Source organism: Phalangium opilio, unplaced genomic scaffold (genome assembly GCF_054372755.1).
Source record: "Phalangium opilio isolate 3A_F unplaced genomic scaffold, DU_Popi_V2 ptg000013l_1, whole genome shotgun sequence".
NCBI classification, from domain to species: Eukaryota; Metazoa; Arthropoda; class Arachnida; order Opiliones; family Phalangiidae; genus Phalangium; species Phalangium opilio.
The window spans coordinates 6,864,161-6,879,172 of NW_028324148.1; the positions used below are offsets into that span (position 1 = coordinate 6,864,161).

At 35.6% G+C, this 15,012-nt stretch overlaps 1 protein-coding gene across 1 annotated transcript in view; it reads left to right on the forward strand.

Annotated features, from left to right (window-relative positions):
- Positions 1–15,012, forward strand: part of LOC149708733 (telomerase-binding protein EST1A-like) — a 61,269-nt gene that overhangs the window by 42,335 nt on the left and 3,922 nt on the right. Inside the window, exons 17-19 of the mRNA XM_089864274.1 lie at positions 7,730–7,863; positions 8,131–8,271; positions 14,871–14,955. Of these exons, the coding sequence (XP_089720400.1) occupies positions 7,730–7,863; positions 8,131–8,271; positions 14,871–14,955 (360 nt within the window). The remainder of the gene's footprint in view (positions 1–7,729; positions 7,864–8,130; positions 8,272–14,870; positions 14,956–15,012) is intronic.

The window sequence follows — 15,012 nt, forward strand, 5'->3', positions numbered from 1 at the left end:
TGGGTTTACTAGCAGCAAAAGAGCCCAGCTTTTCCTAGAGCTCGGCATTTTCTATCCATTATCTACAAATTGGTGGATAACCGATTATTTATAAACAAAGTTGTGGATTTTAATACGATTTAACACCTAAGTTCTGTGGATAATTTTCGAGTATGGATAAAGATAAAATAACGAGGATAATGGATAGATAATCAGGGTTCATACAAACCTGGAAAACCGGGAAGACCTGGAAAAATCAGGAAATTAAATAGTTGACAAAAACTTCAGGGAAAATTTAGAATTTTTAGTAAAATTCAAGGAAATCAGGGAAATTTGCGTCAAACAGGGGCCGAGTAATTAAGCAAAATGTTCATAAACATAAACATACCCTCCATAGGATTAACATTACAATAAACTTTGGAGGCTCATAACTCTGGTTATATTAGAGATACGGGGATATTCTTTGATTATGTAATAGTCCTATTCGTTCCCCCCCTCCTTGGTTATCATTGGCTCCATAGGGTACTCTATATACGGGAAAAACCTGGAAATCTCAGGGAAATTTGTTTTCCAAAAGTTGTATGAACCCTGGATAATGCCGAGCTCTAGCATTGCCAATCAGTTTTTCTTTTTGTTGCTTTTCGGGGCACCCTTTTAACTTAATTTTTTGATGTTACTTATACCATAAACAGATTTTATTAATGGTTCATCTTTATCCAAAACAACTCATTGCGTTAGTCTCTATATTTTCATTAGATGAAGCACTAGTGGAATTATGTTTTCCCCTGTTTGGTTTTGATATAAACAAATCGTAAATTTATCGTTTTATGAAAAGAAGTATGAAAAAAATTATTTCAAAAATTGTTTTTCTAAACAGAGGGCAACAACAAATAGATCCATGGGGTTTTTTTCTATGTCTATGTCTTGTGGCAATGAAGGCTTTAAGTCAAATCGGGTGCTTGATTATTTTAGTAGAAAAACATTCAAAACTCTAGGCCTACCATCTCGCCGCTAAACAAATTATAGAATTAACGTTAGATCAGTAAAAATAATTATGGCCGGTAGATCGCCCACATATCAGCGCGCTATTGGGTAATTTCTGCTAAGTATTTTGTTTGGCAAAGTAACTAATATCGAAATGATATGCCTAACGAAGAAGTGATATCTAGTTTATTAGGGAGAAGGTATAAATTCGCCACATTTCTAGCTTTATCTCTAGTGCTAAACGTAGGTCCGGAGTTAATCCCCGCCTCTAAATTGCAACCAGTATCTCATTGGTTCTTGAAAACTCACGTCAGCGCGACGGGAATGACGAAAATTACGTATTTTCCCACTCTGAGGAGAGAAAATCTCAGAAAAAGGTCAGGGAAAATCTCAGAAAAAGGTCAGGGAAAATCTCAGAAAAAGGTCAGGGAAAATCTCAGAAAAAGGTCAGGGAAAATCTCAGAAAAAGGTCAGGGAAAATCTCAGAAAAAGGTCAGGGAAAATCTCAGAAAAAGGTCAGGGAAAATCTCAGAAAAAGGTCAGGGAAAATCTCAGAAAAAGGTCAGGGAAAATCTCAGAAAAAGGTCAGGGAAAACCTGGAAAAGTCAGGGAATTTGGTTCTGAAAATTCCTTAGCAACCCTGTACAAGAAAATTTTAGAATTTTGGAGAAAATTTTACTATTAGAAAGTTTTTCAAATAATCGAATAAATTTTTACTGTTAGAAAATATATCAAATAATCGAGGAACTTTTTTACCATTACAATTCTTTTTGATTAATCGAATAAACATTTACTATTAGAAATTTTTTCGATAAATCGAATCTAGTTTCGAATAAAAGTCAAAAACCTCTGTTCTCACATTCCTAAATATCTTGTCGTGTTCAATTACATTTTTGGACAAATCTCTTGGTCTTCCTTTGAACGAAATGGTTGGTTAAATCCATTTCTTTATTTCGATCGATTAATAGTGGAGGGAACAGGCTGAAATAGAGAAGGATCGAGTCTTGTGGCTTTTAACTTTTTCAATCCGTTTTCTTCTATCTAAGCTGAAATAATTTTGGCGCCCGCGCTTCCGTGATGCGCCAGACCAAAAAAAAAAGAGTGAAGTTGAATAAAAAGTAAAATCAAGTTCAAGTTTAGATTCGGGTTCACTGACTGCATCGCCGTTTCTCCCCCTCCTTTCATTTTTATTTGGAGTAGGGGGAACATACAACTTTATTCCCACTCATCTTATTTTTACAGCTAGGGTTCTCCCATACGGATCTGTCGTTTGCACCGTACAAACACATTACGCGATCTACCCTAAATGTAACCAAGAAGCGATATCTAGTTTACAAGGGAGAAGGCATAAATTCGCCACATTTCTAGCTTTATCTCTAGCTCTAACGTAGGTCCGGAGTTAATCCCCGCCTCTAAATTACAGCCAGCATCTCATTGGTTCTTGAAAACTCACGTCAGCGCGACGCGAATGACGAAAATTACGTATTTTCCGACTGAGGAGAGGCGAAATATCCCGGCCTCCTTTTACGTCCCCCTTCTATTTTGAAAGTGTGACTGGGACTATGGCGCGCGAATACTTAGGCATCTTATACCTTCTCCCTAATAAAGTAGATATCGCTTCTTGATGTAACTTAACCCTACCTTACTGCTTCAATTTATATAACTATTATTATTGATTACCTAAGGCATTATTATCAGCTTGAAATACGATTGTTATTATGCAAAAATCCATGGAAAATGGTATATATTTTTTTTTTAAGATCATCCGTTTAATCCCTTTGGATGAGGAAATAATGCAATTTCATTGGGTAAAATTACTATAAAATGGTATTTTAATAAATTTTTCCCCAAAGCTTCAAAAATAATTTTGTTTATCAACATGTATTTTATACAAATTGCCAGTCGGGACATTTTTAGCCACATCGTATATATATGATGAGGCTATTAGTTTGTCCCGCGAGCCTGTGGTGGTGCTAGTGGTGGTGGTCGTGGTAGTTGTTTTTCGCGATTTGGAATGTGGTCAGAGTTACCCAAAGAAATGGTTATGTCAGAGCTAACGGAAGAATGGTTATTTTATGCCTTTGGCAGTATAAAATTTTTCGTTCGTCATTGAAGGGAGGGAGAGTGAACGTGAGAGAATTGTGGCGAGGTGATATTTTTCGTTCGTGTATTTTAAAAGGATGGGGATTATAATAGTAAGTTTAAGCATTGCATTTAATTGTACAGGTAAGGTTAAGTTTTGTGAATTGTGGTTTACGTTTCCTCGATATATTTAAAGTTAGAGAGAGAGGATTTTAGTATTGCCTTAATTTAAATGGAAGGTTTAATACTCCCTTTAAAATTGCGGTCACCCGTGGACAATAAGGGTTTCACGCCATCAATCATCCCACTCCCCGATTTCAAAATTCAAAGATATCGAGGGGGATTTTTAAGAAGCAAAAGCAAGTAAATACCGACGTTATATATGGAATGGTGTTTATTATTAGAATTTACGTGTATTTCTCCTCAAATCGAGAAGAATTTTTAAAGAAAGTACGAGCGGGCGAGAATTCTAGAAGCGCGCTTTGGAAATGTTTTAGTTTCTTCTTAGCTACAAGGTATCGTTGGGACTAATAGTTTTACCTGAGTAGTAGTGGTAGTAGTAGTAGTATTAGTAATTTAGTAACGGGCGTTGGTGATATTTGATTCTCTTTGCCAAGCAGCCATTGAAAAATTATTCCCTCTGACCGGTATATTAGGGGATATTTCACTAGAAGTATATTTATTGTAGTAGGGATAGCGAGAGTACGTAAACGATGTGGCTTAATTATGGGCTAGACCATCTTGTTTTATTACTTTTCGGGCCGCCATTTTAAAAGATGACGGTAAATCTAACCCCAAAGTCCATAGAACCCTAACCCGTCTATAGGATATAAGAAACCAGTGTACTAAATATTAGCGAAATCGGTTGAAACGAGCGGACCTTATTCCATAACGACGCCATTTTTCAAGATGGAGATGGATTTGAAAATTCTTTCTTAGAGCGTTCCAGCAAATTTTCGGCGTTATAGATAAAGCGGTATGGACTGTTCGTTATCAGTCAGTCAAGCCTTTGACTTATATAGATAAAAATTTGGGTTTTCTTATCCGTATTTGTATTTCAACAGATTCAATATGCATAGTTTGTTTCAAGTTTAACTGTTTTCCTTTATCTCGGTATGAGTTTAAAGTGTTAAACCAGTATAGAACTCCATAGAGATTAGAGATAAACAAAGTTTTCGGATCCTAACTCTTCTACAATTTCACACCAAAGACGTTATTCAGGTTTTTTTTTTTTTATAAACTCCATGTTGCTGTACGCCGGCATACGCATAGCAAAAGAATAGTAAGCGTTATGAAAAATGTCTGACATAATTCTGAGTTTTTAGCTCAGTATGAGATTGACCAATCTCATTTCATTAGTAATGCAGCCATATAAGTTTTTGTCAGACCTGTTATGAGAAATTTTTAGATATTTTTAAAAACCGTAACGCAATAGTTATATTCTGGCTTATTAAAAATCACACGTAGTTGAAAACAATAACTGTTCGAGTAAGATAAGTTTTTGACCTTTATGTAATTTGTCAACAGTGTTGTGCTAAAACTATTTTGACATCAAATTACATTGTTCGCTAAAATACCGACACATGATTAGTAGAAACACTTTAGTGGACAACAAGAACCAACGTTATGTTACATTTTCACTCTCTTTTTCACTATGAATTTCCTTTCTCTAATTTAGGCCTACTCTTTTATTCTGTTTTCAAGACCGGCGTTGCCCGTCAGTCTGTTAGGGCATTATCATTGATTTTTAGTTTTAATATAGCTTAGTATGTTAATTTCCTTGCAATAACTTAGCTTCCTACTTAAAGCGGTTTTGGGCTGGTCGGTGGTTATCAGTAGGGACGTTTACTTTGCTTTATCATGAGTACGTGTCTTTTTCGAGAGTAGCTCTGAGGGAGGACTGTTATTTAACCGATTAGTCCTTTAATCTAAGGTTAAAATATTATTAAATACTATCTAAGATACCTGGCGTTACCCGGGTGTTTTAAGGGTGTGGAAACCGGGAATATGTAGACACCAAACGCTAATACTCTTTGGGCACACCCGTATGATATATCTGCATTATATAATGTTTTTTAGAATAATTTTTTTACGACATTCAAATCGAATTAAACGATGCTTCATTAGGGGTCATCATGAAGCTAAAATGTCACTGATCTAAAATAGCAACGGGTTTGCGAAGCCGACTTTAAGAAACTCAACCCAACCACTCGGAAAACCTTCCCATAGTTTTAGTGATATGAACCATTCACTTTCGTCAAATTCAGTAACAAATTGTAACATAAGGCTAAAGAGCAAACATGAAACAACCAAACCACAATCTGGAATATATGTAAGATACTTCTAGATAAATATATCTAAAATTCATGATAATGTGATGAAAGCCAAGCCGTGATCATATAAATTCCGTATTTAATGCTATAATTTAAAATGAAGTTTATCCTATATTATTGAAGTCGCAAATCCCGCGAAACGGTAGCCAGTAATCCACGTCTAGCTTCTTCAATTATTTTAATCCTTTCTCCTATTTCATCTAATAATATTCTTCGGTCGAGACTAAAAATGTCACCCCATTCAGTTCCAGGAGAACTTTACGATGTCTGGATATAGACAAGTTTAGCCTCACCCTACCGTGTCTCTTGCGAGTATATTTTTCTCTCAGTTGTAGTAGTAGTTTCAGTGGAAAACGTTACTTATTTAAAACATAAGGTTCTGTGTCATAACTACGCCCCGATTTTGAAAATGATTTATGTTTTCTGAGACGTTTCATGTGAAACGGACCAGCCTTTTTACCTAATCGGTGTGCACTGCTGTACCTTTGACTTATCTAATGGGATTAACGCGTAATCAGCAATTGGTGTTTAGGAACTCTAAAACTAGACCAGTGTTGTTAAAATTTCACCAAAATACAAATTCCTTAAATAATTTTAAAACCAGGTTCTGATATTCGAAATTTTCGGGAATTATTTTCTTTTTCCATTCTTCGTCATAATTAAAATTTTCAACCTAGGTTTAGCTATACGCTTTGTTTGTTGTATGCGTTGCACTTTCTACGTCACAGGAAACTAACATCAACTTCCGGTAGGGCGAAAATAGACATGTTTTATGGCGCGTTAAACATTTTATTAGCCCTTTAAAAATGTGTATGGCATGCGATAGTTTTTAGTCCATTATAATGGTGTACAAATAATTATTCTCACTGTCTGTAGAAGTCTTTTCTAGTTACCGTGTTTAACACATACATGATCTAATATCACATTTTCATTAATCATTTGGTCGTATAGGCATATGGAAATTTGTGTGATATCAAGGATAGATTTAATTTTAGAAGTAGGAATAGAGAACAGAGTAATCTGGGCGCGCGTCAAAGTCCCGGACCCCCTTCCACGGGACGGAGGGGTATGGTAAGAAGAGGCGGGGTCATAGCGACAGAGGTAAAGAGGAATTAGGTATTTTTCGCAGTCCCAGTCAGCAACGTCATCAAAACTTTTTTAAGTGAGCCAATAAGATAATTTAAACTTTTCGTTACGTGTTGGAGGGAGGGGCTCTATACTGGGCTATGAGTCGGACTGAAGTAAATGCTAACCGTTCTCCATTCCTACTTCTAAAATTAAATCTATCCCTGGTCATATATTTAAAGTTGGGTGAAATAATTTGTCACAACTCCGAAAACTTTGAGAAACAATGTTTTAATGGCATTTATTTGCCTAAACGAAAGCGGAGATTGCGGATGTTGGAACCAAATTAGTTTTGGGTCGACACTGAACACTGGCTTCGTAGCTGCCATTTCTCTTATGCGGGGTATCCTTTTCAAAACCAGACACATCAAATTTCTCAAATTTTTTTTATGCAAATTAAGCCCAACCACGTAGCAATTTATACTTGTACTATCGTGGTTATTAATTTATGTTCATATCATGTTTGGTTTTATTGGGGAAGCTTGTTAAAAATTCATAGACAGTATAAAAGCATTTTTGGCTGGTTTTCCACGCATAAATTGATTCATTCATTTAGGGTACAAGAAAAAATAAAAATTATTTCAAAGTTTCTTGAACTTACAGGCGAATGTAAGAGAGTGCAGATATCGAAATGAAAAGTATATTTTATTGTTCATAGTGTGATTAAATGTTTCCAAAAATTACTATGTATGACCAGGAATAGATTTAATATTAGAAGTAGGAATGGAGAACGGTTAGTATTTACTTCAATCCGACTCATAGACCACCCAGTATAGAGCCCCTCCCTCCAACACGTAACGAAAAATTTAAATTATCTTATTGGCTCACTTAAACTACGTTTTGATGACGTTGCTGACGGGGACGGCGAAAATACGTAATTCCTTTTTTACCTCTGTCGCTATGACTCGCCTCTTCTTTCATACCCCCTCCGTCCCGTGGAAGAGGGTCCGGGACTTTGACGCGCGCCGACATTACTCTGTTCTCTATTCCTACTTCTAAAATTAAGTATATCCCTGGTAGAATCTAGAAAAGATATTATAGCTTATGTTATAAAATATTATAATAATATAGAAAATATATTTATAATGTATACCGTCGCTCACTAGTATCGATAATTGAATCCGTGAAAAAAAAGCATGGTGGGTGTGTTTCAAAACTTGTTTAATATTGGCTGATGAACATAATTTAATTATTTTATTTATTTATTTATTTATTTATTTTTCCAGTTATAAACGAACTTGATGGCTTAGCTCGTGGCGAGAAGCCCAATTCTTCCTCGGCCTTCCATCACAAGCCATCTAGCCCCATCCATAACAACTCGCACCTATCTCCTGACCATCAACAGCAAAGAGCCCGACAAGTGAGTATTTATATTAAATAGGGAATACGTCATTTAGTCTTGAAAAACCGATTCTTTATAATAGTGAAGGTTCAAGAATCTTAATAAAACACTGCAAATCATTGTCACTGATTTTCCTAATGGCCAATATTAGTCCTGAAATAAAGTCGACCCTTTTTACTCTGTATTTCCCTTAAAATTCGCCCGCCATTTTCATCGGCAATAGTTTCAGCCAACCAAGGAAGGGAACGCATAAAGCGAGGGCATTTATTTACTTTGCAATTGCAGGTTGGACTTGCAGCCAAAGACGCAGTTACGTTCCTGGAAGAATCTTTCTCATCGAAGGATTTCAGGCTGAAAGCTGTTACTAGTAAAGGAAATATAATGGACTCTATTAGCATTCGAAGCGAAGATATAGGAGAGAAAAAGGTATGCTTTAATCATTTTTCTATTATCTTCAACTGGAAAAAGAAATATAAATGTTTAAGAGTAAATTCACGCATAAGAGAATAGTATAAAGATTAGTTTGATTTAATTGTTTCGGTTTCCACCAGTAAAATTTCCATGTATACGCTGGAACTGCTATAACCGAAGTTTCTACCTTTTGCGTCCATTAAGACGCCAAGTGTATAAATAAAGGACAATGATAAATAGTAATTATAATATATGTATTAAACCTAGAGTTACAATTCAAATCGGCTTACCTCGAAACACATTATTTTTATCAAGCACGTTTATCAAAACATGACAGCGCCATCTATGAGCCTCTAGCGGAACTAATTCCAACTTTTACTCGCTTATTTGCAATCAGAAACATCGTTATGATTTTTATTTCATCTATTTATTAGATTTAAAAGGACTAGAGTCTTTATTATTTAACATCGTTTAAAAAACTATCTTGACAGCTTGTCACAGATTATAGCAATAAAAAAGTAATAAAAAGGTTCTTCGAGTGATTAATAGGTGGCGCCACCCGTATTTGATAAAGATTCATGCTCGACAAAAGTGTATCGCGAAACGTCGACCTCCAGATCCCACGTTGTGACTCTAGGTTTAATACATATATTCTATCTCATTGATCATAACTAGGAATGGAATGGGATTATGGGAGGCGAAAAAGTATAAAATGGTTGCATCTTGTGTTCAGATAAAAGTTCCATATTCGCACAAACTTCTCATCGTACTAGAGGTCAAAATGGCGCGTTTTGCACTAAAATCATAGGACAAGGCTATGCGAGTTTTGTATTAGCTATTAGGTTTACGAACCTTTAATATAAACATCATGCGAATATTACTTGTGTTTTTCTATTGTTACTACTAAAGGAATGTTTTGTCTGAAGACTTGTAATCTCACGGGAGGCTCTCAAAAATTATCGCGTGGCGCCAAGGAAGTAGTCTCTCCATTTCGTTACTTTCAGCGTGATCAAACCTAAACTTATCCAATTTTTTAGTATTGGAGCACATTAACCCTTCGGCCCTCTGTCTAGTAGCTCTCTATCACTGCCATGGGCATTTTAGTTTCACTCAAATTTTGTCTATGGCTAAACAGAATAAAAGTTAACTGCATGTAAAAGTTGCAGTTTTGGAACATTTTCTAATCTACAAATAGATATATATTTATATCTTGACTGTAATATACCGGGGATAGATTTAATTTTAGAAGTAGGAATGGAGAACGGTTACTATTTACTTCAGTCCGACTCATAGTCCAGTATAAAGCCCCTCCCTCCAACACGTAACGAAAAGATTAAATTTTCTGATTGGCGTACATAAAGTACGTTTTGATGTCGTAGCTCACGAGGACGGCTAAAAATACGTAATTCCTTTTTACCTCTGTCGCTATGACCCGCCTCTTCTTTCATCCGGGACTTTGACGCGCGTCTAGATTACTCCGTTCTCCATTCCTACTTCTAAAATTAAATCTATCCCTAAATATACTAATGGTCAATATTAGTTATTGAACTTCGATATCACAATCAAAGCTAAAATATTTGGCATAATGTTGTCCCAGAGCTATAGCAAAAATGTATCATATAGAAAAATTTTCAGGTGCCAAAAATCATGTAGCTTTGGTGCATACAGGGTGCGACTTGTAGCTAGAAAAAAGCTACGTATATTATAGCCAATTTCTTGGGAACATGTTAACTTTTTGCTAAAGATGTAACTGTTAGTAGTTTGTTATGTTACGAAACTTTTAAGAAGTACCGAGTACATATGAGAATTTTTTAAGTTATGTTGCATTTCGTAAGCAAATTGTTTTAAGGTATCTTCAAGAAGTGATATCTAGTTTGTTAGGGAGAAGCTATAAGATGCCTAAGTATTCTCGCGCCATAGTCCCAGTTCCCCTTTCAAAATACAAGGAGGCCGGGCTATTTCGCCTCTACTCAGTCGGAAAATACGTAATTTTTGTCATTTGCGTCGCGCTGACGTGAGTTTTCAAGAACCAATGAGATGCTGGTTGTAGTTTAGAGGCGGGGATTAAATTTGGACCTACGTTTGAACTGGAGATAATGCTGGAAATGTGGCGAATTTATACCTTCACCCTAATCTAGATATCACTTCTTGGTATCTTATCCTACTTAATTGATATTCTTGAATTCGCAATTTGCATTACAATCAATTCCTGAAAGTCCCCAATTATGAATTAGAATTGAACTTCAGTTACAGTTTACTAAACTGAAGTCCCTAACATCTTAATCTTAAAAAATGAAATGGTTCAAATCTGTACCCTGTCTGTCTTACGTAGCAAGATAATGATTCTTTAGGATTTCAATATGAAATTTCTAGTTTATATTATTATTAAAGCCCAGTTCGTCTTGTTTCTTATACTGGATATCTACAATGAAATATAAACGACGGGTAAAAATAGAGTTATTATAGCTAGGCACGCTCACCGTCGATCCATTTCATTTGCTTAATTAAGCAAGTACGTAATTATTCCGTGTTTAATGATGTTTTCGTGAATGCCGTATTACATACTAACTACAAAAGCCTTCCCTGTAGCAGATATTTTCTATTTCCTAGTCTTTTAGTATTACATGCCATTCGAATATTAAAATGAACGTGATTCCTTCATTACAATTACACTCGTTTATCTGTCGCATAATCGCCACCCTTGTTCGAAGGATTTTATTTTTGGTAACTCAGGTTTAGATTTTTAACATCAGATGGTGCCACCAAGCCAGTAAAATAGAGACTATGCTTCAGTAGAACTTACTAAACTTAGATAGCAAAATTGAACCTTTAAATTTCTCATTTTTGAGTATTACGCTGCATTACGTAACGTACTAAAACAGTTAACCTTAACAACGTTGACTACATTTTTCGACATTTTTGTATACATTCAGTAATAAATGCTCCAAACGATTCAATACGAAATTTCATCAAAGCCGGGTTGCCACGGATCAGGGAAAACATGGAAAAGTCAGGGAATTTAAAAATGGGCCGAAAACGTCTGGGAATTTTAAAAATTTCAGCAAAGTCAGGGAATTTGATTTTAGTCGGTAAAATTTTTGGAGATAAGTCTTTATTGAAAGAGTAATGAAAGTTTCTCCTCGTCCTCTCTTAATGCAGAGTGAACTCTAGAGCAATCCTTAAAAATGTCTACAATTGTTCTTATAAAGTAAATGCCTTTAAAAAAATCTCTTAGACTGTTATTTATAGTTAAAATGTTTCTTATTCATTTTGGTGCAACAAATACATTGAAAAACTTAATGTAGAGAGTTTAATTATAAGCTCTTTAAACGTGCTGTAAACATTTACATTTTCGGCCTAAAAAGGTCAGGGAAAATCTCAGAAAAAGGTCAGGGAAAACCTGGAAAAGTCAGGCAATTTAGTTATGAAAATTCCGTGGCAATCCTGCAAAGTCTCCTCAAATTAGGCTGTTTTTTTAGAGTTTATATTGATTAATCGTAATTTTCTATTTGTAACCCTTGGTGATAAGGGCGACCCCGTCTTATGTTGTTCATAGTTTTGTAACGTAAGAGTAACTTCCCCAGTTGCTACATTAATTAATACTGTCATCAGTTTCCTGTTAATTACCCCAAAAAAAGAGGAAAAAAGTTTCTTAATACTTCAGAACGTTTCTACTATTTACATTTGTCCAGTATAATAGTGATCGTACGGGGAACCCGAACCCGACCCGGGAAGTCGGGGATCCCCGGCTTTTTCCAACCCGACCCGACCCGGCCAGTCAATTTTGAAGTCGGGTTAAAAAAAATTCGGGGTGGGCCCGTAGTAGAGGGTAAGTTATTATTTACGGTCGCGCTTTGTGTTGCAGTAGATAGGAACTCGAATCTGAGTAGGGCGAGCTTGAATATTTAATTTTTTTCTGTCTCGAGGCTTCGAAAGCCAGTAGAAAACTGATATATTTCGGCAATTTCATGGTCGTCCGTCAAACGCCAATGTATTAATTGTGTGTTAAGTTGCGAGCAATTGATTTCAAAATTGAAAAAGTGGTAGAAGAGTTTCACGAGTACCAGAAACCCCATTCAGCCACTGCCAAGGGCAAGGACAATTTGGAAACTTTACAGATGGAAGACGCACCTGTTCTGGGACAATTAGTTACCCCAATCCCTTCCACGACGTTATATCAGATAGCAATGATATGGCAGAATCGCCTACTATTGGATTCATTAAAGCAGTGATAACTTGGAACTAAATTACAGAAAATAAATTCCTTACATTACATAGTACATAGCTACTATGTATAATTTTTTAGAATATGTTTATTCCATTTATATTATTAAAAAGGAAACCCCGACCCGACCCGACCCGATTTTCCGGGTTTTTTTTTCGCAACCCGACCCGGAACCCGACCCGACAAAAATCTCACCCCGTACGATCACTACAGTATAAGAATTTTCATGTTCATGTCTCATAAATTTAAAAAGTTGTGTATTAATTTCCAGACCGAAAGTTTCAATTTACAAACTTCATAAAAGTAATAAGTACATCCCGTATTTCCTCAATAGAGTGCAAACTTAATGCTATAGTACTTATTTCTGATTTTATTAAACTTTATGCTACCAATATAAGATCAGCATATCGATTTTCTATAAATTCGTGACGGATGCGTCAAATACATGTCAGAATTATTCCGCAGTATCACAAGCCGTCATTATCCAAGGCATTGAAAAGCAGTTTGAAACGTATTCACTGTTGCTAAATTATATATGAAATTAAACGCGGCAGTGTGAACGCGCTTTATAAACCCTTTATAAATTACCACTTTCGAACTAATTCATGTCAATTATGATTAATATTATTATTGAAGCGTCGCCTTAAGCGCCATAAAAATCTGCCAGCTAAGTCATTATTAATCGTCTAACCGCGCCTCTGAAAATTGTTGAACTGTTGCGATTGGGGCTCCCCGTGACTCACGGCCCTGGCATTGAATATGGTTTGATAACATTCGGCTCTGCTCTGGCTTATTTTAGAATCCGATCGTACAGGTTTTCAATGAAAGAACTTTCTTTGCTTTGTCAAAGTTTATGGCAAAGAAGTTTAGTATTTCTTTTATTAATCTGCCCGAAGAGTTTCCTGGTGGTTTTGAAAGATCCAAATTTATGGTGAAACTATCTCAAGTAACTCCAATAAATAAATTTAGTAAGTAATAATAATAGCCGAGGGCTTAATAACTCTCAGATTCCATGCACACCTATAACGGATTACGCCTATAATTGTTTTATGTAGGTTTTTTTATTTAAAGGGTATGGGAATTTACAATTTCATATCATATTTTAGCACGAAAGTGGTATTATATTACACTTTTAAGTCTCTACTTTCAAAATATAAAGTTTTTAATATCATTGAACCAAAGTTTCTATTTTTAAAATCCATTGGAAAATCACGAAAACTCAGTTTCGATATATAAATCATTTTGTCTTGTCAGCTTGTTCGGTTGGTTTATGACATCACTATGACGTTGAGGAAAAAAGCGCGGGAATCTTATCCGCGTCTCGAGCTCTGTCCATGCTTTGATAGCGGAGAGAGTGGCACCATCTCGCGTGTGTGACGTCAAAAACAAGAAAACGTTGTAGCCTTTCTTAAAAACTGGATTTTAAATAATTTCATATGAAGCATTTTCAAATGCATATTGCCAAATAACTAGAAATCGGAGAATTAAAAGCTTGATATTTTTGAATTCACAGTAATTAATTCTATCTTTTGCTATATAAATCAGAGGTTTTTCAAACGAAGCTTCTCATACCCTTTAAAGATTGCGCGTAATCTCATAAATAAAATCAAAAGTACAACGTGTAAACCGAATACGCTGCAATCCAAAAAATTAAAGGTTCCACCAGATTTTGTTATTGAAAGTTTTCTTGGAGTTAATTGATCCTTTAAAGGCCGACGTCCCCATGTGTCTAATTTGAGTCTACCGTGCTGATGTTCAAGTTCTCGCTTTGTTAAATTTTTATAGCTGAAAAAACGTACAACGATAATTTGTGCAAACTCAAGATAAATAACAGACTGTGCCCATTTTTTTTTTTTTTTTCAATTCTGGCTTCGGCTTTCGAGGTCTTCGTACTAGCATTCTTCGAATTTGATGCCTTGCTAAACGTATTACACTTCCTGTTATAGTCCGTTTCGCTTCCGAATGAGTAACAGAGAAGAGTTTTAAGTAGCCGGAGTTTTGCACAGCAGGAGATTATTTAAAAGTCCTCTTTATTCCTTGTCAATGGTCAGATGGTTTTCAGTTCGCCTGAAGCCCAAACCAATTTCGAATTGTTACCAACAATGCCAATTCTATTTCCATCGTCAGAGCTTTGAGCTATGTTAACCAAAGCTATCCTAATGTATCCAATGTAACTTTGACAGTGGCCGCCAAGCTTTCATGTCAGGAACAAAAATTCTTCATAAATTTCTTGTTCACATTTCATTCACTTTAAAAGATTTGAGCTTCCCAAAACCATATAGTTTTGACGTACTGTACATAATATTTTTCACTTTAACGCCTTAAATACGCCATTGTCATGTTTATTATATCCAATTTACTACAAGGAAATAATTATATTTAATTTCAGGGAACTAACGATGATCTGATCCTTTCGTGTTGTCTTCATTACTGTAACAATGATAAAGCTTCCGAGTATATGCCTAAAGATCCAGGTAAGTTCCGTTTTTTTATGATAAAACATTTCTCTGCCATTTTTATGTTTCAAGAAG